The sequence below is a fragment of the Hemitrygon akajei genome, chromosome 23 (genome assembly GCF_048418815.1).
Source record: "Hemitrygon akajei chromosome 23, sHemAka1.3, whole genome shotgun sequence".
In the NCBI taxonomy this organism is placed as follows: domain Eukaryota; kingdom Metazoa; phylum Chordata; class Chondrichthyes; order Myliobatiformes; family Dasyatidae; genus Hemitrygon; species Hemitrygon akajei.
In genome coordinates, this window is record NC_133146.1 from 49309231 (window position 1) to 49335777 (window position 26547).

General features: G+C 39.4%; 1 protein-coding gene across 2 annotated transcripts in view; it reads right to left on the reverse strand.

The window, feature by feature from the left end:
* The window catches only part of dock1 (dedicator of cytokinesis 1), a 574951-nt gene extending 573014 nt beyond the window's left edge, over positions 1 to 1937 (reverse strand). The window contains exon 1 of one of the 2 annotated variants that reach the window (XM_073027587.1): positions 1692 to 1937. In XM_073027587.1, the coding sequence (XP_072883688.1) occupies positions 1692 to 1734 (43 nt within the window). In that variant the 5' untranslated portion in view covers positions 1735 to 1937. The remainder of the gene's footprint in view (positions 1 to 1691) is intronic. The other variant, XM_073027588.1, reaches the window with a different exon arrangement.
* Between the last annotated feature and the right edge of the window lie 24610 nt (positions 1938 to 26547).

The window sequence follows — 26547 nt, forward strand, 5'->3', positions numbered from 1 at the left end:
TTCCCACAAAATGGCAATCTTATCTGACAAGAGTAAACTTGCACTTCAATAAGTTAATAATTGGTTCAGATGTACACCGGAAGTCTTGAGAATACAAGATGCTTTGCTAATTCCAGAGATAAGGAAATAGTCCTATTAAGAGAGGCTAAAGAAATGTCTCTATATTTTTTGGAATTTAGGAGAATGAGGGATGGTCTCATTGAAGCAGATAAGATCATTAAGAGGCAATGACAGGCCACATGTCAAGATGTTTCTATTAATAATTAGAAGGCATAATTTTTAAGATTGGGGTGGTCATACAAGACTCAGGTTGCATCAGAACAATTTTTTTGTATAGGGTGGGGAACCTCTTCATTCTCCTACCTTTGAAGATTATGGAGTCCAGATTACTGGGGACATTTAAGAGGAAGTGGTTACATTTTTGAAAGATTAGGGAATTAAACTATGAGAAACTATAAGCCCCATGACAGATCAGCCACAATGACACTGAATTTCAGAGCAGGCTTGAGGGGCTGAGTGGCCTGTTTCTACTAGTTTCATGTGTCTTAATAGAGTGCAAAGCCCTGCCCAGTCATGACTAATCCCAAAGTAACGACAAACTCTGTTAAATAGGGTGTGTAATTCTTAAACTAAACTACTTCTGTAGAATCGTTCAAATATAATGGCTAACACGAGAGGGCACAGTTTTAAGGTGCTTGGAAGTAGGTACAGAGATGTCAGGGGTAAGTTTTTTTTAACAGAGTGGTGAGTGTATGGAATGGGCTGCCGGTAGTGGAAGCGGATACGATAGGGTCTTTTAAGAGACTCCTGGATAGGTACATGGAGCTTAGAAAAATAGAGGGCTATGGGTAACACCAGGTAATTTCTAAAGTAAGTACATGTTCAACACAGCATTGTGGGCCGAAGGGCCTGTATTATGCTGTAGGTTTTCTGTTTTTATAATTGTTTATTACAAGCAGTTTGATTAAAGAAAATATACAAAAACTATGCACAAAATGTTAAACTTATTAAATCACTCATTCACAAATGAGTGAACTGAAAACGCCAAGTGCACTGAAAAACTCTATTCAGAAACGATGACAGAAGCGATCAATAAACGACGAACCAAACTGTTTCCTTAAAAATATGTTCTGATTCGTTTTAGACAGTTTCCAGATCAGATCACCAACATTTACCAACGAAAAAAAGACTAAATAACCACTCAGTGAAAATCTCAGGTGTGTGCAATTACAGTGAGATTAAGCAAAACAGGAACAGATTACAAAATAATCTGCACATTTCTCTTAAAGCATCATGTACTAAATATTTTAAATCCAAGAGCCTGTTGTTTAGAAGTTACACTGAAGAACGCCACAAAATTAAACTAGAACATGGCCTTTGAAACCGACACACCTCGAACCTAATTGATCTCATTTGATAGGAAAGTGGAAGGAGACCGGATTCCCCGCATCAACTCACTCTCCCTGTCAATTATTCTCATAAAAAGAAAAGCGATTCCGAAAGACCAAAGGATTAATATCTGCGTCTGCAACACATTTGAAAGGAGTGCGAAAGGCCCGGGATGTGGATATGTGGAAGGAGGAAAAAAATGAGGGGATTTTTTTAAAAAACAACTAAAATTGTTTTAAACTGCTAGATCTTCAAATCGGAAAATACAAATGGCTGGAATTCCGTGAAGGAATGCCACTCACCGACTCCATATTTTTCTTTCTTGGTTGGGACCCAACGCGTCATTGTTGTGGCTTAAACTTCCTCAACTTCTACTTTTTCCAGCTTTCCTCATTTGTCCTGAAAAGTCCAAGCCGCCATTTTCCACGGGAGGAAAAAGAAAGTTCCAGTCATGTGCCTCGAGCGTCACCGATCGTAAAACTGGCGGCGATCAGCGCCTGAGCAAGCGGCCGGCTGACCGGCAACTTTCCAAAAAAACTTCGGGACGAGTTTCCGCCTCCCTCCCGCTACAACGTCGCCGACTCGCACTATGTTCCCCTGCCCGCTTGGAAACTGCAAAATTTACTTTGCTTCTCTTCAAAACAAGCCTCCCAGTCGGGCGCTGCCCGCAGCCTTGTGGATAATAGAACGAAAGGTTGGGGATCCTATCAGTCAGATGTTAGGTTTTTTTTAAAAACTTTCTGGTTGGGAAAGTTTAAAACCATATCGTGTTCATTGCGATAAAGATCAGGGTGTTTTTGTTCTCAAATTATAAGGGAAGCCACTGAGCTGAGGAAAAAATACTCACGACGATGTATTCCTTTAATAAAGGATATAGACTGGAATATACATCCGTCGCAGGTGTTAGAAGTCTGAAACAAAACTCAGAATAATGAAAATAATCAGAAAGTCGGGCGGAGTGTGTAAAAGGAAACGCAAATCAACTGTCACTAAAGGGGAAGAAAGTTTCCAATGAGCGGTCATTAATTGTTCTACTTTTAAATTGAATTTAGACAATGATCTTCCACAGCTCAAAGACAATGCCCTTCACAGTTAGTGAAGTGTATTTTTAATTAACACATGAGGCGCTGGAGGAACTCAAAGGGTCAACACCATCGATGGAGATAACCTGTTTAGAATGGTGGAGGGAAAGGGTAGAGCAACAGCGGGAAGTTGATACCTGGTTCCAGGTCTTGCTTCACCTGAACTAGAAAATGTTTTAAAAAGGTTATAAATAAAAGCAAGTTTAATTTGTGGGGGGTAATTGGGGAGAATAAAAATTTAAAAATTGGCGTTGCAAGTGGTGTTAGTGCTGGCTGAAAAAGCGTGAATCAATAAAGGTGTGTCCGGGAAAATCTAAAGTTATCTGAACCATCCAGGTCATGCTCTCCTCTTTTACTGCTGCCATCAGGGAGAAGATATAGGAGCCTCAGGACTCACCCACCAGGTTCAGGAACACTTACTACCCCTCACACTCTTGAACCAGAGGGCATGATATCAAAAACATTGGATGAACAGTCCTTGAAAATAAGTCTATGGGTTGTGGGAAAGTTCAGTGATGGAGCAAGTGAAGTTAGAGGGGATAAATTCACTCAACTTCACTTGCCCCATCACTGAACTCTTCCAACAACCTATGAACTTATTTTGAAGGACTGTCAATCTTATGTTCTCAATATCTATTGCTTATTTATTATTTTTCTTCTTTCTTTTTGTATTTGCACAGTTTGTTGTCTTTTGAACACTGGTTGTCTACCCTGTTGGTGTGGTCTTTCATTGGTTCTATTATGGTTATTGTATTTATTGAGAGTGCTCACAAGAAAACAAATCTCAGGGTTGTATATGGTGGAATATATGTATTTTGGTAATAAATTTACTTTGAACTTTAAACTTTGAACATAAAGAAAATACCGAATATTGGAAATGTAAAATGCAATGCTGGAAATGGCTGAAAATTATCTGTCATAGTGATCAAATATGCACATAGCTAGGAGGAATTCTTGGCAATTATGTTGTCTTTGACAATTCTGAATTCAACAATGGTGGACAGTAACAGTCAATGTCTATACAGGACATCATCCATTTTGGGGGGGGGGAATGTTTTCAAACCACTAAATAATACACTTTGATAACTACAGAGAATGTTATTAAGGTGATAGAACTCTATAAAGTGCAGGAAGTATGGCCACTACCATTAATGATATCTGTTTGAAGAGGTTGCATTGCAAGTATTGTGTGTATGGAATCAGATAAGATAAGTTAATTCAGTTGTTTTGGGCCAAAGTGGTGGTTACAGGATTTGCATGAAGGTGTCACGGTTTGTGAAATGGGCAACTGTGAATGGTACCCACGTGCACTCGCATTACATTGACCACATCCTCTTTGAAAAATAATTTATGCGCAAAAACAATTTGTCTAGAATGAATCAGAGAATGCATTTGGTTTATACAGTATACAAGTGTGCCTAATATTAAAGGATGTTACCTGACTACTGTTTTACAATACTTAATGATTTAGTATGCATACTGTTGGATTTTAACTTCAATTTTAGGAATGTATTTCTAAATTTCAAGTTTAAGTTTATTTTCATCGGACTGTACATACATACAACAAAATGAAACAACTCTCTTGTGGAGCACAGTGCACCCACAATACATGTATCATTCACAGAACATGAAACAAAATATTACAAGTAATGTAAGTTAATAAAATATAATTCAAAATACATGTGAAGTACACAGCAGAGATAAAGAGTAAACTGTACTATAAACAGCTCCCTGTCCTAATAACAAGACCTCAGTGCTGACAGAGTGTTCATTAGTCTCACAACCTGGGAAAGAAGCTGTTATCCTAGCACTGATGCTTCTGTGCCTCCTTCCTGATGGTAGTGAATCAGGTGGATTATGAGGTGGGTGGTAAGAATCTTTAACAATGCTTCAGGCCATTCACATACAACACTTCTGATAAATGTTATTATGTAAAACAGTAAATGCAATATCTGCATATGCAAAAATTTCCCTTTAGAATATAATGCCAAGAAGTGTTATCTGGGACACTAACCTTTTATATCTGGGTGATTGAAATTGGGAACAGGGTCTATGTATGTTCAGAATCTAATAGTGCTGAGAAGACCCTGGAGGCAAGATCACTTTGAGAGAATACTGGAAACATTAAGATAACATCCTGTGTTATCTTGGAAGGATCGGGAAGAGTTAGCAACCAATGTATCAAAGACAATGAGCATTGGAGATGGGTCTGAAATGAGGAAGCACCAGGATTGCAATTTAAAGACTGAAATATGCTAAGACACATTTGTAGCTCTGTGAGTTGTTGGGTGGGAGGACAGAATGTGAATGATGAAAGATATTTTAGAGCACTAGGAGACATATAAACCAGCTGAACTGGAAGCTAATGATTTTCTGCTTTATACTTAAGTTCCGCCTAGTTTACATTTTTCACTTTCTCTGTAAAGTCTACGTCTGTGTAAAGCTGAAGTCTTTCTAGTCCCTTCCAGGTGAGGCGACACTTCACCTGTGAGTTGGCTGGTGTGGTATACTGTGTCTGGTGCTCCCGGTGTGGCCTTTTATATATTGGTGAGACCCTACGCAGACTGAGAGACCGTTTCGCTGAACACCTACGCTCGGTCTGCCAGAAAAAGCAGGATCTCCCAGTGGCCACACATTTTAATTCCACGTCCCATTCCCATTCTGATATGTCTATCCATGCCCTCCTCTATTGTCAAAATGAATCCAAACTCAGGTTGGAGGAACACCACCTTATATACCAGCTGGGTAGCCTCCAACCTGATGGCATGAACATTGACTTCTCTAACTTCCGTTAATGCTCCTCCTCCCCTTCTTACCCCATCCCTGACATATTTAGTTGTTTGCCTGTTCTCCATCTCCCTCTGGTGCTTCCCCCCCCCCCCCCCTTTCTCCCGAGGCCTCCCGTCCCATGATCCTTTCCCTTCTCCAGCTCTGTATCACTTTCGCCAATCACCTTTCCAGCTCTTAGCTTCATCCCACCCCCTCCGGTCTTCTCCTATCATTTCCAATTTCCCCCTCCCCCCACTACTTTCAACTCTCTTACTATCTTTCTTTTCGGTTAGTCCTGACAAAGGGTATCGGCCCGAAACGTCGACAGCACTTCTCCCTATAGTTGCTCCCTGGCCTGCTGTGTTCCACTAGCATTTTGTGTGTGTTGTTCCTTAAACTTTCTGCTGTTTTAGTCACATCATCAATGGTTGCCATGCCTTCAGCTATCTATACCCTAGGCTATGGGATTCCTTCCCTGAATGGCATTGCCTGTCACCTCTGCTTTATTATCTATTTAAAACATGTCAATCATCATGTTCCAATATATGGCTCTGTATCACATTTTATTTGATAATGCTCCTGTGAAATGCCTTGAAGAGTTTTATTGAAGGCACACAAAGCACAAGTTGTTATAGTTTAATCTGTCAAGTGCCACCAGTCCACTTTATTCATCAGTTATCTCCTCTGGTCAGTCCACAAACACTTTTTAGCTGCCAGGTATCATCTCTGTATCTGTGCTTGCTTTATTTATGTTTCTGCATTAATGTATTTTGGATAAATGTTGTTTTGTTCAATTTAGCACATACTTTGGTTTGTATTCTTTGGAGTTTGGAAGATTGAGGGGTGAAATTATTCAAACATATAAGGTCCTAACGAAGCATGATAAGATAGATGTTGAGATGTTTTCTAGAATGAGAGAGTCACAGGCAAAAGAACAGAGCTGCAAAATAAGGTTCTACTCCTTTAAACTCAGCAGTGTAGAAGATTCTTTTAGAAGGTAGTGAATCTCTGGAATTTTCTGGGCCTGAAGGAGGGGGAGCCTAAACCATTAGATACATTTAAGGTGAAGATGATTAAATATATTTTTTTCAAGGTGGTGCAGATCTGCAATCTCTGTCAATATTGGGGCTTAGATTTAGTTGTCTATGTAGATGGTTTTGGGGACAGAGAGGGGAGTTTAGGATCAGGTTAGGGTTTAACAACAGTGATATGGGGATGTTAGAGGTAATTCTGCATTTAGGGGCAGGGAAATAGAAGAGTTATGCATCAGGCCTTAGCTCCATACTCAGTGTTCCCTAGTCAAAGGCCAGCAATGTGGACAGGTGACAATGGACATCCGCGGTCCAGGCTTCTGCCCCACGCTCAAAGGCCAACTTTATGGATGGGTGACGAAGAACATCCGCAGTCCAGGCTTCCACTCCACAATCAAAGGCCAGCAACATGGATAGGTGACAAAGGAATCCACAGTCCAGGCCTCCACTCTATGCTCAAAGTCCACGTGAGGAGGAAGCATGAGGGCCGATCAGTCAGCGTGCCTGGAGTTCATTTGTGGTTCAGGATCTCATTATCAGCTAGTTTAGGAGCCAATACCAAAGATCAGCGCTGAAGGTCAATCAGAAGTCCATAAGATGTCCAAACCTGGAAACTAAAGGCTGGGGATCTATACTGGAGTTAAGGGACCATCTATGTGTGTGGGTAGGTAGGAAGGAGGAAAGAGGCTTATCTTGCTGTTGTTGTTTTATTGTGTCCTCTGTTGCTCTGCTGAGCATCATGGGCACCGGAATATGAGGCAACATTTGTTGGTTACCGCAGCACATCCCTAGGTTGTGTTGGTTGTTAATGCAAATTATGTATTTCACTGTATGTTTCAATGTGCATGTGAATCTGAATCCATGTCTATGAAATGTTTGGAATTGAGGGCTTTGTGTAACTGGCACAGAGCAGAGGAGAAATTGACACTAGCATAGATCAGCCATGCTCACATTGAAGGTGGGAAGGTTCGAGGAGCCCGGTGGCCTACTCTTGCTGCTATAAGCACTCATATACTGGATGGTTGTGCATTTCTATGCTATATATAGTTTTTAATTGAGTTTCCCTACAGTTAGCACTTCAAAAACCATTAAAAGGAAGGTGAATTTTTTAAAATTGATCTTTGCTTGTTTCTCATTGACTTCCATTACTGTAATTCTGAAAGCAATTAGTGGCTAACTCTGAATAGAGGGTAGAGAATTCCAAATATTTAAAACTCTAAGTGAAGAAATTTCAGTTCAAAATTGAAAAGTCTAATTCAAAATGATGACTAGTAAAATTTCTGAGCAGAAATGCGTACCATATATTAGCTTACTAAGTCCAATCACAAGCTGAATTCCTCCAGTATTGTGTGTGTAAGCTTATTAACATTGTTTGGATTTTTTACCCATTGAATCTCAGCTGTATTCTTCACACTAAAATGTACCATTTGGATTCCGATGGTTCTTCTGGTGCCAATGCAAGTTTGGCAGATGTTGTGACTCTATAAAATGCATAATATTTAAACAAATATCAGAATCCAAACCACAAATTAAAAGCTCACATCAGATACATTTGTAATTAGTGTTTTCAGTCATCATTTCATTTTCCTTCCTACTTTGCTCTCTACCAACCCTCCAAAGCTAAACACAGCTTCTAAAAATTACAACAAAATTTCACTTAAAATTTGAAGTTTTAACAATTGAAATATTCTTTCAAAGTGATTCACTTAAGGCTAATAAAATTTCCCGTCATTTGATTGATTAAGTGTTGCCAAAGCATCATAGGAAATTCTGCAATGCCAAACCACTACCTCTTCTGGCAGTTAATCTTAGAAACTATGGCTTCCTGATTTTATCCTCATTCCAAATAAAAAAAAAGGTTAATTTATCTGTAGATAATGTAACATTTATACAGTTCCCTACTCTTCCAATAGAAAAAGGATGTTGCAGTAGTTATCAACAAGGGACAATAACAATTTAGAAAACAACAAACCTGAAATTTTAAAAAAAACTTCTATTTAAAGTGCATCTCCTGACTGTGTGAGCAATTGCACCCACAGGTTCATTGCCTAAATATTTGCTTTTAGATAAGGGTTTTTTGGGTTCATAGGGATGGTTTTGTTAGGGATCAGGTTAGTGTTTAAAGGCCAACGACATGGACAGATGACATCCACAGTCCAGGCATCTGCTTCATGCTCAAAGACCAGTGATGTGGGCATGAGACGAAGGATATCTGTGGTTGTTATGTTGGGTCTGGCAGGCCCGTGACAGCAAGACCTGGTTGCCACCCGCCTCCCCAGCTCAGTGAGTCACCGGCCTGTTCTGTGATTGGAGTTCCATGCAGGCAGGAGGCACAAGTGACACTAATTCCTCAGGTACATGAATCACCGAGACGAGAGGTTGAAGCCTAATGTTCTGGGTCACGTCATCTGTGAATCAGAGATGTGTCTTTCTGCCCATCCAATTTTTTGTAAATATATATGATAGATAAGAAGTGAATTCTAAGATTGCTAATTCATGAATCATGTATACTGAAGATTAAAAATTAGTCAAATGTTTGTTTTATGGAATTATTGTAACAGAGTAGACCAATTGCTAATAAATTATTTTGTGATCAATAGAAAAGAAAGCTGCAAATCTACTTACATCTACTTATGCTAAGGTTTATTCTTGATTGTCTTATAATAGCCTGTTATTTTCAGATGAGGTCAAAACATGCATGACAATGGAAGTTTATAGTTAGTTATGCCTCTGTGGCGGTTTTGAAAGAGCCACATGTAGTATATAAACTTGAAAATTCTCACATTATAGTTGATTAAGTATTATTAAAAATGTTTATTCAGGATGTCATAATAAACATAAAATGGATAAATGCTCAATTCCTTCCCTTTGATCAATTCTAAATTGCATAGGACAATTTGATCTTTCCGCCTCAGCCCCAATATAATGAAGATAATGATTCAGTAAAAGGGAGCATGAAATCCAGTACCATTATCAGTGAATAAAATATAGTTTATGTACAAAAACAGAAATAGTTCCAAGAAAGAACTGTGAGCAATACGTGAATAAAAAGTAGCAATGATTGTACTTAGTGCTTTAATAAAGCAGGCAAAATTTATGTCCAGAATGACAACAAGTATACCAAATAAATATGGACCTTGTAATCATAAGTTTTGGTTAATCAGGATTACACTTATTTATCTTTTTCTAAGTATTTTGACTCAAGGACATCTTGCTTCCACTTATATTCTTTGAAGTTCCATATGAGTTGATAGAGCAGTAAAGTAATAGGTCAGAAAATGATTACAATATTGTTTCTGTTAGAATCCGTCTAATTCAATGTAATTCAGTTAATGTTAAAAGTACCATAAAACCAAAAGCAGATATCAATGGAAATATTGCTGCATTGGGGTGAAAGTGTTGAAATTAGGAAATAATTCAGCGTATTTTTAAAATATCATTTACTCAAAAGTCAATTTTCCTTCTTTTGCTCATTTGTAAGTTTAACTTCCCCCACACAAGAGCAAAGGTGGCAGCTTTATCCCAAGCTTTCCCCATTGCTTCTTTTAGTTGTTCACAATATGTTGCCAAGAACATCCAACTACCGTACACACATCCCATTTGACTTTTCTTACCATCTCAAGTGTAGCTGCTGCTCTCAGCTTGAAGTGTTCTCAGAGTAACTCATCAGACACAATGTTCCACCAGCAGAGTCCCACACAATGATAATTTATCAAAAAGATGCAGTAGCATCTCTTAAGTTGTCCTTTCCATTGACATCCATAAACAATAGACACAAATCTTTCATAAATAATTTGCCACATCTGAAGCCTCTCCAGTTGTATTGGGTCTTAAGCGTTCTACCTATTAACTTCAAGGTGTAAATTGATACATTCAGTTATGCTTAGCCAAAATTAATTTTACATCAAAATGAGGTAATCAGATGTCTATATGTTTTTTAAAATGCAAGTGAAAATTTTCCATCTGATCTTAATGATCTAATTTTGTGAAAGATATCTCTACATTTATCATTATGAATATGATAAAAGTTCTTAATTCTTAATATATTGGAGGTAAATAATTTATACCACTACCAAAGCTTGGTGCTAACTTTGCAATTGTGCAAGGGGTGTACAGAAGATATTTGAATTTGAATTGTTGTTTTTATTCCATGGTTTGAGCTACACATATTGTACATACTGATATATTTCAGTGGCACAATGCATGCACCTTATTCTATTTATAATGACTGTTCGATTTTGTATAATATAAAGGATACAATTAAAAAATATTTCAACTGAGGGAAGAGAGTTATCTATATTTGCCAAAGATACTTTCGTATTTTTAATGCTAAAGCAGAATAGTGCTTGAAGTCAAGTTTTAGCTCCAAAGTTAACAGGGCAAGTATTTCAGACACAATTATACTCTATTTATTATTAGAATTCAGTTTACTTTCTATTGGTAATTTGGCCTTTTACCATATTCACTGGAATAACCACAACAAACTTACACAAAAAATTGGGAAATATTTTTGGAAGATTAGCATGAGACGAATTGGCATGAAACTTATTGTGTAGTGACTTACTGAGTGTGTCAGATACCCGACTTAAAAAGTGAACCAGGCCTGAAAGGTCTTTCTGTGGAGCTTGAGATTGTTTAGGTCAGTTACTTGTGGGAGAGGAATGCACCAGGTTTAAAAACGGAGCAGGACCTTTTGAGACTGTCTGAGGAACTTGAGATCGTATGGGTTATTAGGCAACTGGCGAGGCCCAATAAAAAGAAGTTAGGTTTAACCATAGTAGCCAATGTTGGAATGCCCATTATGTAAGTAGACCAGGGTTTAGAATGGGGAGACAAAGCTTTAGCTCAAGAGGAATTGACAAGGAGAAGCAGAGGGTAAGATAAGTTTCTGGTAAGTTTCTTTCTTTCTTATTGCACAGATAGAGTGGTGAGAATGAGAGTTAGAGCAGTGGAGTGCTCCTCTTGCAGAATGTAGAAAGACTGGGAGACCTCCAGTATGCCTGACCACTGCAAGAAATGCATCCAGCTGCAGCTTCTTACAGATTCTTTTAGGGAACCTGACCAGGATGCTCTTTGGATCATTCAGGAGACAGGGGTGGTAAGACATGTTTAAACAATGTTATAGAGGTTTTTGAGGAAAATTGATGAAGGAAAGGTAATGGGTGGGGTGGAGGAGGGGGACTGATGTTTGATGGTTTTCTTTGAATGGGTTGGTTCCATGGTTGTTCTTTGTTTCATGACTGTATGTGGGGAAGACAAATTTTGGGGTTGAATACTACATACATACTTCAATAATAAATGTACCTTGAATCTTAAGATTTTGTCTACATGGACTTTAGCAAAGCCCTTGATAAAATCTGACATGGAAAGCTGTTCCTAAAGGTTCATTCACCTGGAAATCAGGATGACATAGTAAATTGGATTCAACATTGTCTTAGTGGGAAAGGGCAAAGAGTGGTAGTAAATGGTTGCTTCTCTTATTGGAGATCTGTGACTAGTAATGTGTCTCAGGGATCTGTGCTAGGTCCATTGTTGTTTGATAATGTGGTAAACTGGATCAGCAAATTTTTGGGTGACAGCAAGTTTAGAAGCACAGTGGACAGTGAGGAATATTTTCAAAGCTTGGAACGGGATCTAGATCAGATGGATCGGGAAATAGCTATCTATAATTCCTTGAAAGTTGTGTCACAGGTAGATGGTGTCATAAAGAGAGCTTTTGACACATTACCCTTCGTGCATCAAGGTATTGGCTTTCATGAATTGGAATCTCCTGTTGCAGTTGTATAAAACATTGCTGAGGGCAAATTTGGAGTACTGTATTGTGTGCACTTCTGGTCTCTTATTTATAGGAAAGATATAAATAAGATGGAAAGAGGACAGAGAAAATTTTCAAGGTTGGTGCTTGGATTTGAATACCTGAGTTATAGGCAAAGGCTGAATAGGGTAGGAAGTTTTTCTCTGGAATGTAGAAGAATGAGGGGAGATTTGATAGAGGTATACAAAGTTATGAGGGGTATAGATCAGGTAAATTCAAGGAGTCATTTTCCACTGAGTTTGAGTGAGACTAGAACCAGAGGTCACAGGTTAAGGGTGAAAGGTGAAACATTTAAGGGGAATCTGAGGGGAAGCTTCTTCACTCGGAGAGCAGGGCAAGTGTGGAATGTGCCGCCCGCGGAAGTGGTGAATACAGGTTCGATTGCAAAATTGAAGAGAAGTTTGGCTAAGTACATGGATGGGAGGGATGTAGAAGGTTATGGTCCAAGTGCAGGTCGATGGGACTTGGCAGAAAAACAGTTCAGCATGGACTAGGTGAGCCAAAGAGCCTGTTTTTGTGCTGTAGTACTCCATAACTTTTGATTTGACTCTGAACTTAGCAGACATTTTATCAATAAATAATACTTCAATGATTTTGTATCAATTGTAAACAGATGACGTTTCAGGCTGAGACCCTTCTTCAGGACTCTTTTTCAGGTCTCATCCAGAAACTCTGACTGTTCATTCTTTTCCATAGATGCTGCTGAGATCCTCCAGCATTTTGTGTGTGTGTGTTTTGGATTTCCAACATCTGCAGATTTCCTCAAGTTTGTAAAAATGATGTTTAGGTTTAAGAGCCATCGTGACCTCATTGTGCCTAAGTTACCTATTTTTATAAGTTAATGAGAGTTTAGTTGAGATCACAACACAAAATAGAGACTCAGATATACTCATAAACAAACAGAAAAAGAGTAATTAGAATTCTGTGGATTTATTGTAGCTTATTATTTTGTGCAATGCACTCACAAAGTGCACTTCCTGTCAAGTGCTGAATAATGTTGGGGAGGAATTAAATACCTTCCCCACATCTAGAGAATTACCATTTGACAAACAAATGAGACTAAAATGGGGACATAAGAGACTGCAGATGGCGGAATCTTGAGCAAATAAAAACAGATGGAGGAACTCAGCGGGTCAAGCAGCATCTTTAAAGGCAAAGGGATAATTGATATTTTAGGTTGAGACTCTGCAGCAGAACTGAAAATGTAAAGGAAGGATTCCCAGTCTAATGAATAAGAGAGATGGAAAGGCAACAGCTAGCAGTTGATGGGTGGAACCCAGTGAGGAAGGAGGTGATGAGTCAATTAACCTAGATGGGGGAGGAGAAGGGTGAAGTCAGGTGGATGATAACTAGAGACAGATAAGAAAAGATAAATGAGGGGGTAGCTGAGGGGATGTTATGGGGGGATATTGTGGGAGGTAGGATGGAGTAAGTGCTAAGAGGCTGGATAGTAATAAATGGGTTCAAGAGGCTGCAGAATCTGGAATATAATAAGTAACAGGGCAAAAGGTTGATAATTCCTTGAGTCTGGTTGGCGTGTTTACTAGGATCTACTGAAATAATCATGGTAATATTTATAATCTTCCAAAACTTCGTGGATTATGGAGAAAAGCCAGAGAATTAGAAAACTGTTTATGTGACACCCCTATTCAAAAAGACAGAGAGAGGTGATAAAGGATTTAGCTATAAGCTGATTAGCCTAACATCTAAGGTAGAATTAATTATTACGGAAGTAATAGCAGATGAGAATTGTAATCTTATGAAGCAGAGTCAGCATGACTCCTTAGTATATCAGTCATCAATAATCTGGATCAATTCCAGAGCATGATGTTTGCTTTGCAAAACTATGAGGGGTGTACAGAGGGCATTTGAATGTGCATTTCATTGAATCGTAAAAACTTACAACATGGTGAGTAAATAGCTCATCATATCCCATTAGCCAAGAAGGTACCAACCAGTCTACCCCTACCTTTCAGTAGTTGATCTGCAATGCAGCAGGCTCCAGCTCCTTAAGTACATACACTGTCACTTCTTAAAAATATGGTGAGAGTTTCTGACTTCATCACCCTCTCAGGAAATGAGTGCAAGACAATTACCACCCTTACCTCCCTTCTATTCTTCCTAGTATTATAAAATTATTTCCCCTACTTTTTGATCCTTCAGCCAAGGGAAATGGGTCCTTTCTATACACTATTTCTAGGTTCCTCAAATTATTATGGACCTTAATTAATTTTGCCTTTTGCCTCTATCATCCCATCAAAACTAATCATTGAGCTTCAAGGCCTTGGTCTCAATACCTCTTTTTGCATTTGGATTCTCTATTTTCTCTATTGCAGATGCCAGTCAGTTCAGATTGGCGACAAGATTTCCTCTCAAATCTCTATCAGCACAGGTACACTATACGGCTATGTGCTTAGCCCCCTGCTCCACTCGCTTTACACTTATGAAAGTGTCCACATTTGTGGCTCCAATGCCACATTAACTTCTGCTGATGACACCACTGTCATACGACAGACAGACAAACTTTATTGATACCGAGGGAAATTGGGTTTCATTACAGTCGCACCAACCAAGAATAGTGTAGAAATATAGCAATATAAAACTACAAATAATTAAATAATAATAAGTAAATTATGCTAAGTGGAAATAAGTCCAGGACCAGCCTATTGGCTCAGGGTGTCTGACACTCCGAGGGAGGAGTTGTAAAGTTTGATGGCCACAGGCAGGAATGACTTCCTATGACTCTCAGTGTTGCATCTTGGTGGAATGAGTCTCTGGCTGAATGTACTCCTGTGCCTAACCAGTACATTATGGAGCGGATGGGAGTCATTGTCCAAGATGGCATGCAACTTGGACAGCATCCTCTTTTCAGACACCACCGTCAGAGTGTCCAGTTCCGCCCCCACAACATCACTGGCTTTACGAATGAGTTTGTTGATTCTGTTGGTGTCTGCTACCTTCAGCCTGCTGCCAAATCAAAGATGGTGACAAATCAGTATGCGGGAGGGAGATTGAAAATCTGGCTGACTAGAGCCACAACAGTCTCTTAGTCATGTCATCAAGACCAAGGAGCTGATTACTGACTACAGGAGGAGGAAACCAGAGATCCAGGAGCCCGTCCTCATCAGGGGATCAGAAGTGGAGAGGGGTCAGCAAATTAAATTTCTCAGTGTTATCATGTCCTGGGCCCAGCACATAAATTCAATTACGAAGAAAGCTTGGCAGCACCTCTACTTCCTCAGAAGTTTGCAAAGATTCAGCATAACATCTCAAACTTCGGCAAACTTCTATAGATATATGGTGGAGAGTATATTGACGAGCTGCATCACAGCCTGGTATGGAAGCACCAAAGTTCAAAGTACAATATTATCAAAATATGTAAGAGGTATACAACTTTGAGATTCATCTTCCCACAGAGAGCCACAAAACAAAGGAACACTATGGAACCCATTCAAGAAAACGTCAAACACCGCACATGCAAACGGCAAAAAATCAACAAAAAACACAGAATATAAAACATTAAACCACAGAGTCATTTAGACAATCTCAGAATGTTCAATTTACTTCAATTCATTTTAATTTAACGCTGTGATGTTTGTTCACTGCAGGCCACAGACCCAATATGCCAGCCCCAATCAAATCGCACAAAATAGCAATAAAAAAAGAAGTAACCAGAAATCAGAAACACATATAACGTGAAACGCAGAGTTCAATCTGCAAACCGTTTTGATTAAAACTTGCCAAGATTCTGACACTATCGTCTAGAGAGAGAGAGAGAGAGAGAGAGAGAGAGAGAGAGAGAGAGAGAGAGAACAGACAGCACTAAACTTCTCGCCTTCTGCTCTCACCTTTGTTGATTTAAAATTTTGCTCAACACTTTAATTAGTGAGATTGGTGAGAAATGGGGTCGATCATGTGCTCACACCCTGTCTCCAGGCTGCACACTTCGCTCCAAGCCTCAGAGACAGCAAAGCACCAGATCGCTTAATCAGCCTGAAAACACACCATCAAAATGTAAACTACAGGTTCCAACAGTAGTAGAATCATATTTGAAAGAAGAAGTATTTTCATGAACTATGTGAAGGATGCTGCCTTGTTTGCTGGCACCATCATCTCCACTGCCCTTCAATGGAAAATCCTACAAAAAGTAGTGAATGCAGCCCAGTCCATCACAGGTAAAGCCATCCCTTCCACTGAGCGTATCTACACAGAATATTGTTGCAGGAAAGCAGCATCCATCATCCCTGCCAACCAGGCCATGCTCTTTTCTTCTTGCTGCCATCAGGAAGAAAGTACTGGAGCCTCAGGACTCACACCACCAGGTTCAGGAATGGTTATTTCTCCTCAACCAAGGCTTGAACCAATGGGGATAACTTCACTCGCACTATCACTGAACCTGTTGGAATTCTTTAAGGAGATTACAAATAGGATAGATAAAGGGATGCAGTGAATGTTGCCTATTGGAACATCAGAAAGCCTTTGACAAGGTACCATGCATGAGGCTGCTTATCAAGTTTAGAGCCCATGGTATTACAGGAAAGTTACTGGCATGGTTAAAGCATTGGCTGATTGATAGGAGGCAGTGAATTGGAATAAAAGGATCCTTTTCTGGTTGGCTGTGATGTTTTCTAGTGATGTTTTGCAGGGGTCAGTGTTGAGATTGCTTCTTTCTCTACTGTATATCAATGATTTACACAATGGAATGGCTTTGTTGACAACTTTGCAGATGATACAAAGATTGGTGGAGGGGCAGGTGATGTTGAGGAAAGAGGTAGGCTGCAGAAGGACTTAGATTAGGAAAATAGGCAAGAGAGTGGCAAGTGAAATACATTGTTGGAAAATACATGGTCATGCACTTTGGTAGTAGAAATAAATGTGCAGACTATTTTCTAAACAAGGGAGAACCCAAAAATCAGAGGGACTGACAAGCTGAATTGGTGGTGAACAAGGCAAATGCAATGTTAGCCTTCATTTCAAGAGGTCCAGAATACAAGAACAGCGATGTGATGCTGAGGCTTTCTGGGGCACTGGTGTGGCCTCACTTTGAGTATTGTGAACAGTTTTGGGCTACTCATCTAAGGTTTCCTGTGGTGGGGGAGTCTAGGACAAGAGGGCACAGCCTCAGGATAGAGGAGCGTCCATGTAAAGCAGAGAACATAAGAACATAAGAGATAGGAGCAGGAGTAGGCCGATCGGCCCCTCAAGCCTGCTCCGCCATTCAACAAGATCATGGCTGATCCAATCTTAATCCAATCAAATGTGGAGAAATTTCTTTTGCAAGGGAGTGGTGAATTTGTGAAATTTATTAGCATAGACAGCTGTGAAACTCAGGTTGTTGGGTGTATTTAAGGCAGAACTTAATAAGTTCTTGACTCAACACTGTATCAAAGGATACAGGGAGATGGCCAGGGGGTGGGCTGAAGGTGGGGGGGGGGGAATGGATTAGCCATGATGGAATGGCGGAGCAGACTCAATGGGCCAAACGGTTTAATTCTGCTGCCTTGTCTTATGGTCCTAACACTGTGGGCCAAGGGGCCTGAACTGTACTGTTCTGTTTTATTGTCTGTGGAATTGTGTCTTTTGAACAGAGAAATCAATGAATGGCAAATGATGACATGTTGTTGATGACTGTAAGCAAACAAAGTCAAGTTAAATATAATTGAATGGTCATCTGGCCAGGGATTGGATATATGATCCTTGCATTTTCAAGTCAAGTCAAAACGAAACAACGTTTCTTCAGGACCATGGTGCTACATAAAACAACACAAAACTACACTATTCTATGTGAGACAACTCAAGGCTACACTAGACTAAGTAAAATAACACAAAAACTACACTAGACTATAGACCTACACAGAACTACATAAAGTGCACAAAACAGTTCAGGGCAGTACAATAATTAACTAATAAATAAATAAATAATACACAAGACAATAGGCAAAGCAGAGGACAAGTTTCAATACAATAATAAATTATGTGGATGGCAGTCTAGACTCTGGGTATTGAGGAGCCTGATGGCTTGGGGGAAGAAACTGTTGCACAGTCTGGTCGTGAGAGCCCAAATGCTTCGGTACCTTTTGCCAGATGGCAGGAGGGAGAAATACTTTGTACTGTATTTCATTGGAAATACAGGGACTGCAGATGCTGGAATTTGGAATAATAAACAATCTATTGGAAGAAGACAGTAAGTCAAGTAGCATCTACGGGAGGAAAGCAATTGTTGACATTTTGAGTCAAACTCCTGCATCACGACATTGCTAGTTCATTGCTGGCGTGGAATTAGAATTATTTTCAGAATGTCTGGTACATTCTTCTTTTGAGAACCCTTTCAGCTTTCTGCTCTGCCAGTCAACAGTTCACCTGTTTTGCTGTATTAGTAGGGAACTAACCACTGTGATGTAACCCGATCAAGGAGCTATTAGCTTTGTGCAGAAGCTTGGCATTGGCAAAATTTCATTAAGCAACTGACACACCATTGTCTGCAGTCAACTGAAATGATTCAAATGTAGGAAAGCACAAGAAGCTGTCATTCAGTATTCTCCATTTGCCTGGATGACTTCAGGTCTGTAGGATCAGGAGGCATAGGAGTAGGAGTATCAAGTCTACTCCCCCATACAATCATGCCGATTTATTTTCCCTATCAACCCCATTCTTCTGCCTTTTCCCCATAATCGTTGATACCCTTACTAATCAAGAACTGTTCAAACTCTGCTTTAAATACACCCAATGACTTGGCCTGCTCGCCATCTGTGGCAATGAATTCCACAGATTCACCATCCTCTGGCCAAAGAAATTCCTCCTCACCTCTGTTCTGGAGGGATGTCCTTGTACTCTGACGCTGTGCCTCTGGTCCTATACTCTTCCACTATTGCAAACATCCTCTCCATGTCCACTCTATCTATGCCTTTCAATATTCAGTGGATTTCAATGAGATACCCCCTCATTCTTCTAAATTCCATCAAGTACAGGCCCTGCAGCCGCTGGGGAAAAAAGGCACTGGAGCTGGCATATGCCATTGGATTCCACACTGGGTTGGAGGCTGGCCCTGTCCCACCAGTGCTGATTTCCAGTGCTCATTCCGTGGAAGACAAGCTGGATTGCCTTCATTTCTTGATTTCTTCATTTCTGCGCAATATGAGGGACTGCTGCAGGCTGTTCTTGCAGAAGCCTGGCTCCAGGACTTCATCCATGCACTATCAGGGACTTAGGCTATATTATGTACTTTTTGTAACTGTATGTTTTTCCTGCTGTCATAATTATATGTGCGATGTGCTGTGTGTGACTATTGGTTCTATGCGTTGCTTGGCCATACTCATGTGTGTGGCTGAATGACAAATGAACTTGAACATTGTGTTCATTGTTCCCTTTTACTGGGCATGGTGGGACACATTGAAATATGATCAGAGGATTCTGAGAATGTGTTCAGCTTCTATCACACAAACTGGGGAATTTAACTTAATTAAATATATTGAGAATAATACTTAAAAGTCACATATTGGTAATATTAATCATGAAATTGTATAAAGTCTTTAGGGAAAGAAGTCTGTATCTTTATCTGGTGTGGCATATTTCTGACTCCTTATTCAATGTAATTTCAGACACAGTGAGATTGACTTTTTCCTCTGGACGAAATCTGGGTGGTCGCAGGGAGAAATCCATACAGACTGTACTGGAGGTTAGGATTGAACCTGGGTTCCTGGAGCACTGAAGCAGCACCGCTACTAGCTGTTCCAATCCGCTGCACTGTATCTAGGAGATACTGAAATCTAAATGATTCCATTGCGTCAACAGCGGACGTGTGGGCGGTAGAGAAATGTATTGTGCGCTGAAAATCCCTGTGTGAATATTATTGTCAAGCTGAGTTTATTTTCATCTGCACAAGCATGGTGAGGTATAGTACAATGAAATCTTTCAGTAGCATCACAGGCATGTAGGTACAAGCAACACATAATTTAAGTTATGCATAACCACACTGTATACCACAGTTCAGTGCAACGAGAAAAAATACACAGGAATAAAATGCATGACCTTTGCTGTCAGATTTTTTTTTATCTGCAACCAGGAACAGATTAATTGTGGAATCTGGGAATCTAGTTTGACAGCTACTGTATGAGACACAAATAACTACAGAAAAGTGGATTTGGATAGGCAAAGCTGCAGTGTGATCTAAAACCAGGTGAGAAATGATGGGTGGTTGAGTATGACAAAAGCTAGAAAATGGAAGTTTGCTTAGATGTTACAAGTATTGTCACTGGTATTGCAGAAATTCCTTCAAATTGTCATACCTTTCTAAAGGACATTAAATAATAAATGTTGGACTTGACAATGATGCCTGCATTCCACATTGGAAAAATATACAGTGGAATCCAGTTAATTGGGCCATTGGTTTATTAGGGAAGCCAGTTATTTAGGACAACACTTAAAGAACAAAAACTAATCGAGAAAATAGCCAAGATTCCCTCAGACACTATGCCACTTAATTGGGGCAGGAATCTGTTACCAAACAGCTTCTAGCTAACATCAAAGCCATGTAGGCATGGTCATTAGAAACAACGCCGTGCTTAGAGTGAACAGTTTTCAAATAGTGTCCGTTGCATATGCTTACATGCAGTAATTTGTTGTCAGGTGAGAAATAAGCAGGAAGACAACACATAACTGTTTTGCTTACTGTGGTTTTAAGCATTCAGGCTTGCATATGCCAGAAACAGGTGGAAGTGAAAATTAAACAACTTCACTACGTCAGCAAGTTGGGAACTACAGAGAATTTGAAAGTATCAACAATCATCTTGAACATTACAATGAAAATGAAGATTTGAAGAATGCAATCATTGATAGCGTTGTATGAAGGTTGTTGATGGTGATGAAATGTATCAACTCCATCCAAAGAAATAACTTGGATGCACTTCAGTTTGCTTACAGATGCCATTTTATTGGCTCTTCACTCAACCGTGGATCATCTGGACAGCAAAGGTGCATACATCAGGATGCTCTTTACTGACTACAGCTTGGCATTCAATACCATCATCCCCTCAAACCTAACCAATAAACTTCAAGACCTTGGTCTCAATATCTCCTTGTAAAATTGGATCCTTGATTTCCTCACTTGCAGGTCCCAGTCAGTTTGGATTGGCACAACATCTTGTCCCATGATCTCCATCAGCACAGGTGCACCACAAGGCTGCTTGCTTAGCTCCAGTTCTACTAGCTTTATACTTATAACTGAGAGACAAAGCATGACTCCAATCCCATATTCAAGATTGCTGATGACACCACTGTTGTTGATGTCTAAAACTATGAAACCTGTGTGTAGATGTGTGGTGGAGAGGCTGCAACAGAGACTGGTATGGAAACACCAATACCCTTGAACAGAAAATCCTCCAAAAGGTAGTGGATACAGCCCAGTTCATCATGGGTAAAGCATTCCCCATCATTGAACACATCTACATTGAGCGCTGTCATAGTAAAGAAGCATCCATCATCGAGGGCCTCCACCATCCAAGCCATGCTCTCTTCTCGTTTCTGCCATCAGGAAGAATTTACAGGAACCTCAGCACCCACACCACTGGGTTCAGGAACTGTTATTACACCTCAACCATCAGGCTCTTGAACCAGTGAGGATAACGTCATTCAACTTCACTCACCCCATCACTGAACTATTCCCACAGTCTACTGTTTCACTTTCAAGGACACTTCATCCCATTTATTTATTATGTTTTTCTTTTGTTTGTTATCTCTTGCACATTGGTTGTTTGTCCATCCTGTTGGCTATGGTCTTTCATTGATCCTATTGTGGGGTTTTTTTTATTACTGTGCATACCCACAAGAAAACAAATTTCAGGGTTGCATATGGTGACATATACAGGCATGCAGTTTGATAATAAATTTATTTTGAACTTTGAACAATTAATCGGAATCCACTGTATTTACTTCTGTAGAAATGTCTGTTTCTCAAGTTATGGTAGCTGTTGTTGAGACTTCCCTTTGGAAAGCTCTTCAGTCAAGGAACCATCGAGTTGACGGAGCTGAATCTCTGTCCCTGGTATCGATGCTCATTATTGAGTATCTGCAAAGCCAATATTCTCAGACAGTAACTGCATTTCTTTCTTACTGTTTTGTCCATCCACTTCCATTTTCTTGTGGAAGATTGTCACATTTTAGAACAGATACTGTATATTAGAAAACCGTCCATCTTCTGCTTATTGGAACTATCCCTTAGGCTCAACAACATTAAGCTTGATTGAATCCAAGACAGTTCTGCTGGAATGTTTTCCTTTATCCCCAGCCTCTTCTGAAATACACATTTCCTAAGATTTAGTTAACACTCTTTTTAACTGTCCTACTATGCCTTTACATATTGAATTTCAAATAAATGTGTGTGAAACAGAAAAGCTACTAATATGTACAATATTGAGGCTTAATATATAATAAGCTGTTGCCATAGATTCACTTAATCTTTTGCAGACTCACCAGCTTATAACAATGTTCTTAACCATAGAGTAAAAGTCCAGATTTATAGAGCAGCATGAGTGACATTCACTTGACTTGGTCCTTTAGTTTTGATCAAAATATTTATCTAACCAACAGTTTCTAGAAGGGGCCAGATCTTATCAATTTAAAAATCTAATCCCTAAGTCATCAATCAGAAGTAACATAAAGAAGATAATTATTTTATCTATGGGTAAATGAGATATGCACCTTTTATCAAAGAAATTAAAGTACTGATCATGAAATAGAAATGATATATTACTGTCAAGGAAACTTCTATAGTATTGTCTCTTTTCAGTTGGCAATTAATTAGCTGATCAGTTAGTACAATTATCCCTTTTGCATTACGTATTGCTAGGACCCTATTCCTCAGTGCCATCCAGCACTCTTGTTGGCCCTTCGATATTTTCTCTGGATGTCTGTTCATTTGCATTGCTAATAGACAGGACACAAACATGGCTTGGTAATAAAAGTTATAGCTCAGTCCAGAAATTTGAACACACATCTAAATGATTCAATGTTATTTATTGGCACTGACATTAAAAGCAAAATTTTATTTCTCCAAGTGACTGTATTAAAATTCATACAATAAAAACATTTTACTGACATTGTAGCTGACTGTTCATTTCTATAATCATTTGTTCACTTCAGATTGTGAGAGTTTGCTGAGCAAAATTGGCTGCCATACTTGGCTACATGATTGCAGCTCAAAAGTACTTCATCCTTTTAATTTTCAGCCAGTGCCTGAGAATGTTAGAATTGACATAATGACATGTTCCTTTTCTCTTCACAAGAAAATATTACAGCAGATTCTATGTAGCAGATTGTATGATCATCAGCTATTACAGGCACACATCTGCAACTGCACCTGAAGTGGTGCATTAGTATTCTAGTGGCTTGCTGTATGATTACACTGGGCATTCTATCTCGTTGTGTTTGTTTGCAGATGGTGACCTTGGATGCTGCATATGTGAATGAGCCAAAGCTGCTGATGAGAGCCTTGATTGTACAGAAATAACCTTGACAACTCTGGGGGTCAAAATTTGCTGCAGTGAGCTACTTTAAAGTCAAGCCATTGTATTAATGGGTTACTGAGTAATCAATTGCATAATCTTATGATGGTGACAAACAAACTAAGCAGTCTGAACAAAATCCATGCCATCTGAGAGGATAATGATATTTTTTCAATTAAAACACATTGGCTTGATCTATAATCTCCCTGCTCTTCAGAAAACCAGCGTGCAAATTTTCACAGCAGGGTCACCTTATTGCAGGCTGTCTGGGTGAGTGGAGATCAAATGATTTGTTAAAATAAATAAAATTAACATACTGCCTCCCATATGTATTGGAGGTTGATATAACACATTGGAAAGACCCTGAAGCATTGTACTTATGGGCGCCAGTCAATAATGCACCCATGGATAAGTTTAGCCATTTAGTCTAGAAGAAGGATGAAATAAGTTGCAAACCCTGAGATTTATGTTGGAGAGCAGGAAAACAAATGTCTGGTATTGCTGGGTTCAAGTTGAAGAAAAGTTTTAAGTCATCTTTGGCCAGCTGGACAGTATTGCAAATGCTGTTCCTGCTTCTCATGTTAAACATGGACATTCATTAATGTTAAATACTGTGTGTGAGCACATTTCAAAGTATATTAATAACTCTTACCTGGCACACTGCTTCAATAAGCAGACCAAACCAGGTGAGGGTAGCCAGCGGATATGCCTGTCCTAGCATATGAAGCCCACTCCAACGGAGTGGGCAGATGAGATCTACAGCAAAATCCAGAGGCCAGGAAGGCAGTATTCAACACTCCATGGAGAGCGAAGGGGATGATAAGGCTTAGAAGACATCATGGTTATCCATTACAGTGAACAAAGACCCCAGTTTGTGATCATAAACACTAGAAAATCTGCAGATGTTGGAAATCCCATCTGCTGAATGGTTTCTGCCTGAAATGTCGACTGTACTCTTCCATAGATGCTATCTTGACTGCTGAGTTCCTCAAGCATTTTGTGTATGTTCCCCAGTTTGTGATGCTTGTTCATACCATTGGAACCGGACTTCTGAGGTTGACAGAGTGGAACTGCTTTCAATACTAGATAAGGATCAACTGTTTAAACAAGTTGAGAACCTGGATCCATTCTTTCACAGGTTTCATGTTATTGTCAGTTACAATGGACAACCACCGTTTCCCTTCATTTTAATACCACTGAATTCTGTACTCTGCAGTAGACCCATCAAAAAATGTCGAACAAATTTTCAGACAAGTATTTCATTTTCAAAGTATGTGTGTTTGTAATTTAGATTCAAAATTGGCTTGGCCATAGAAAACAGAGGGTTGTGATGGAGGGGTATCCTGACTTGGGATCTGTGACCAAGAGTGTTCTGCAGCAACCAGTGATTGGACAACAGGGTGAAAATTTAGGACGTATGTGTTGCAGATGATGTTGCAGAACTTGTCAGACTTGTGGAGAGTGAGGAAGGTTATCAAAGGATACAGCAGGATGTAGATCAATTGGTAATATGGGCAGAAAGTCACAGATGCACTTTAATCCAAACAAATCTGAGGTATTGCGCTTTGGGATACCGAAGTAAGTATACAGTAAATGCCAGGACCGTTGAGAGTTTGGAGACACTGGAGATTGCAGATACTGGAATCTGCGGCAAAAAAAAACAAGCTGCTGGACAGCCCTAGGAGATCAGGGGCAGCCCTAGGAGATCAGGCAGAATCTGTGTAGGGACAGGGATTGGTTGATGATTTGGTTGAGGTCCTGCATCAGGACTGAGTGCATAGAGGGAGGATAGCCAGTATAAAGGAGAAACAGGGAGGGGCTGGAAGGTGATGGGTAGACCTAAGTGGGATGAGGAATGAAGGGGAGAAGAAACTAGGAGGAGGAAAGGTGGAGTTAGGAGATAGAGACTGGGAGTGAAAGGTTGAATGCAGATAAAGAAAGAAATTTTGTACAATGACGTTGAGTATCATTGTTAAATCTTTCCCATCTCAAGTGAAAGGATTACAGACTTAAGAATTTTCCTGATTTTTAGAAGATTATATTTTTGAAATTTTAAATTACTATCATATTAAGGTGACATTTTCAAGCCATGTAGGGCTGTTGATTGAGTTGGTGGAATAAAGTTGGTCTGTCAATTGATTAGGTAGTGAGTTGTAGATTCTATTTTTAATTAGCAATCATGTTTTGTTCCACTGGGAAATTGCTTCTAGTTCCAAGCTAGATGTTTCATTGAACATTAAGTGGTGGATCAATGCATCCCTTGACATCAAGAGGCATATAAAAATGTGCTTTGAAACTTATGCATATCTAATCATTTTTCTCAATACGGTTGCTGAATTTTGCCACTTTATGATAGAAAATTATCTATTTTAATATAGGTTGGGAAGGAAAATCATCTTACATTCGATCAGATCATTTTAACTGCTCAATCTCATTTAAATGCTACAACCCTGTTTTTGAACAGAACTTTGGTTAGGTGATGCAGATGCAGAAACCCAAAGAAATTGTTCCAGAATTTCATAAAAATATAACTTCACGCTTACATTTTTCATTCAACCAGGCCTAACATTTATATTTTACAGTACTTCAATGTCTCAATCAAGTCTTAGTGTTGAACTTAATGCTACCCAAAATCCTCTGGTAGTATTGGATTGTAAAACAATAAATTTCATTTCAACAAAACATTTTTGTTGGCAAGTTCCAACACGACTGGGCCAAATGACTTCCAAGTTTCTAAATTGAAATTGGTTAACATGGTGGGACCTGTTAACCAATTTTGGAATGACACAAGGCTCTCAATCTTCTGTAGGCATATGGTGATGGATATTGATGGATATGTAACAGTTTCTTCCTCCAAACCGTCAGACTCCTTAATACCCAGAGCCTGGACTGTCACCAACTTACTGCCCTCTACTGTGCCTATGAAATTGTTTATTATTTATTGTAATGCCTGCACTGTTTTG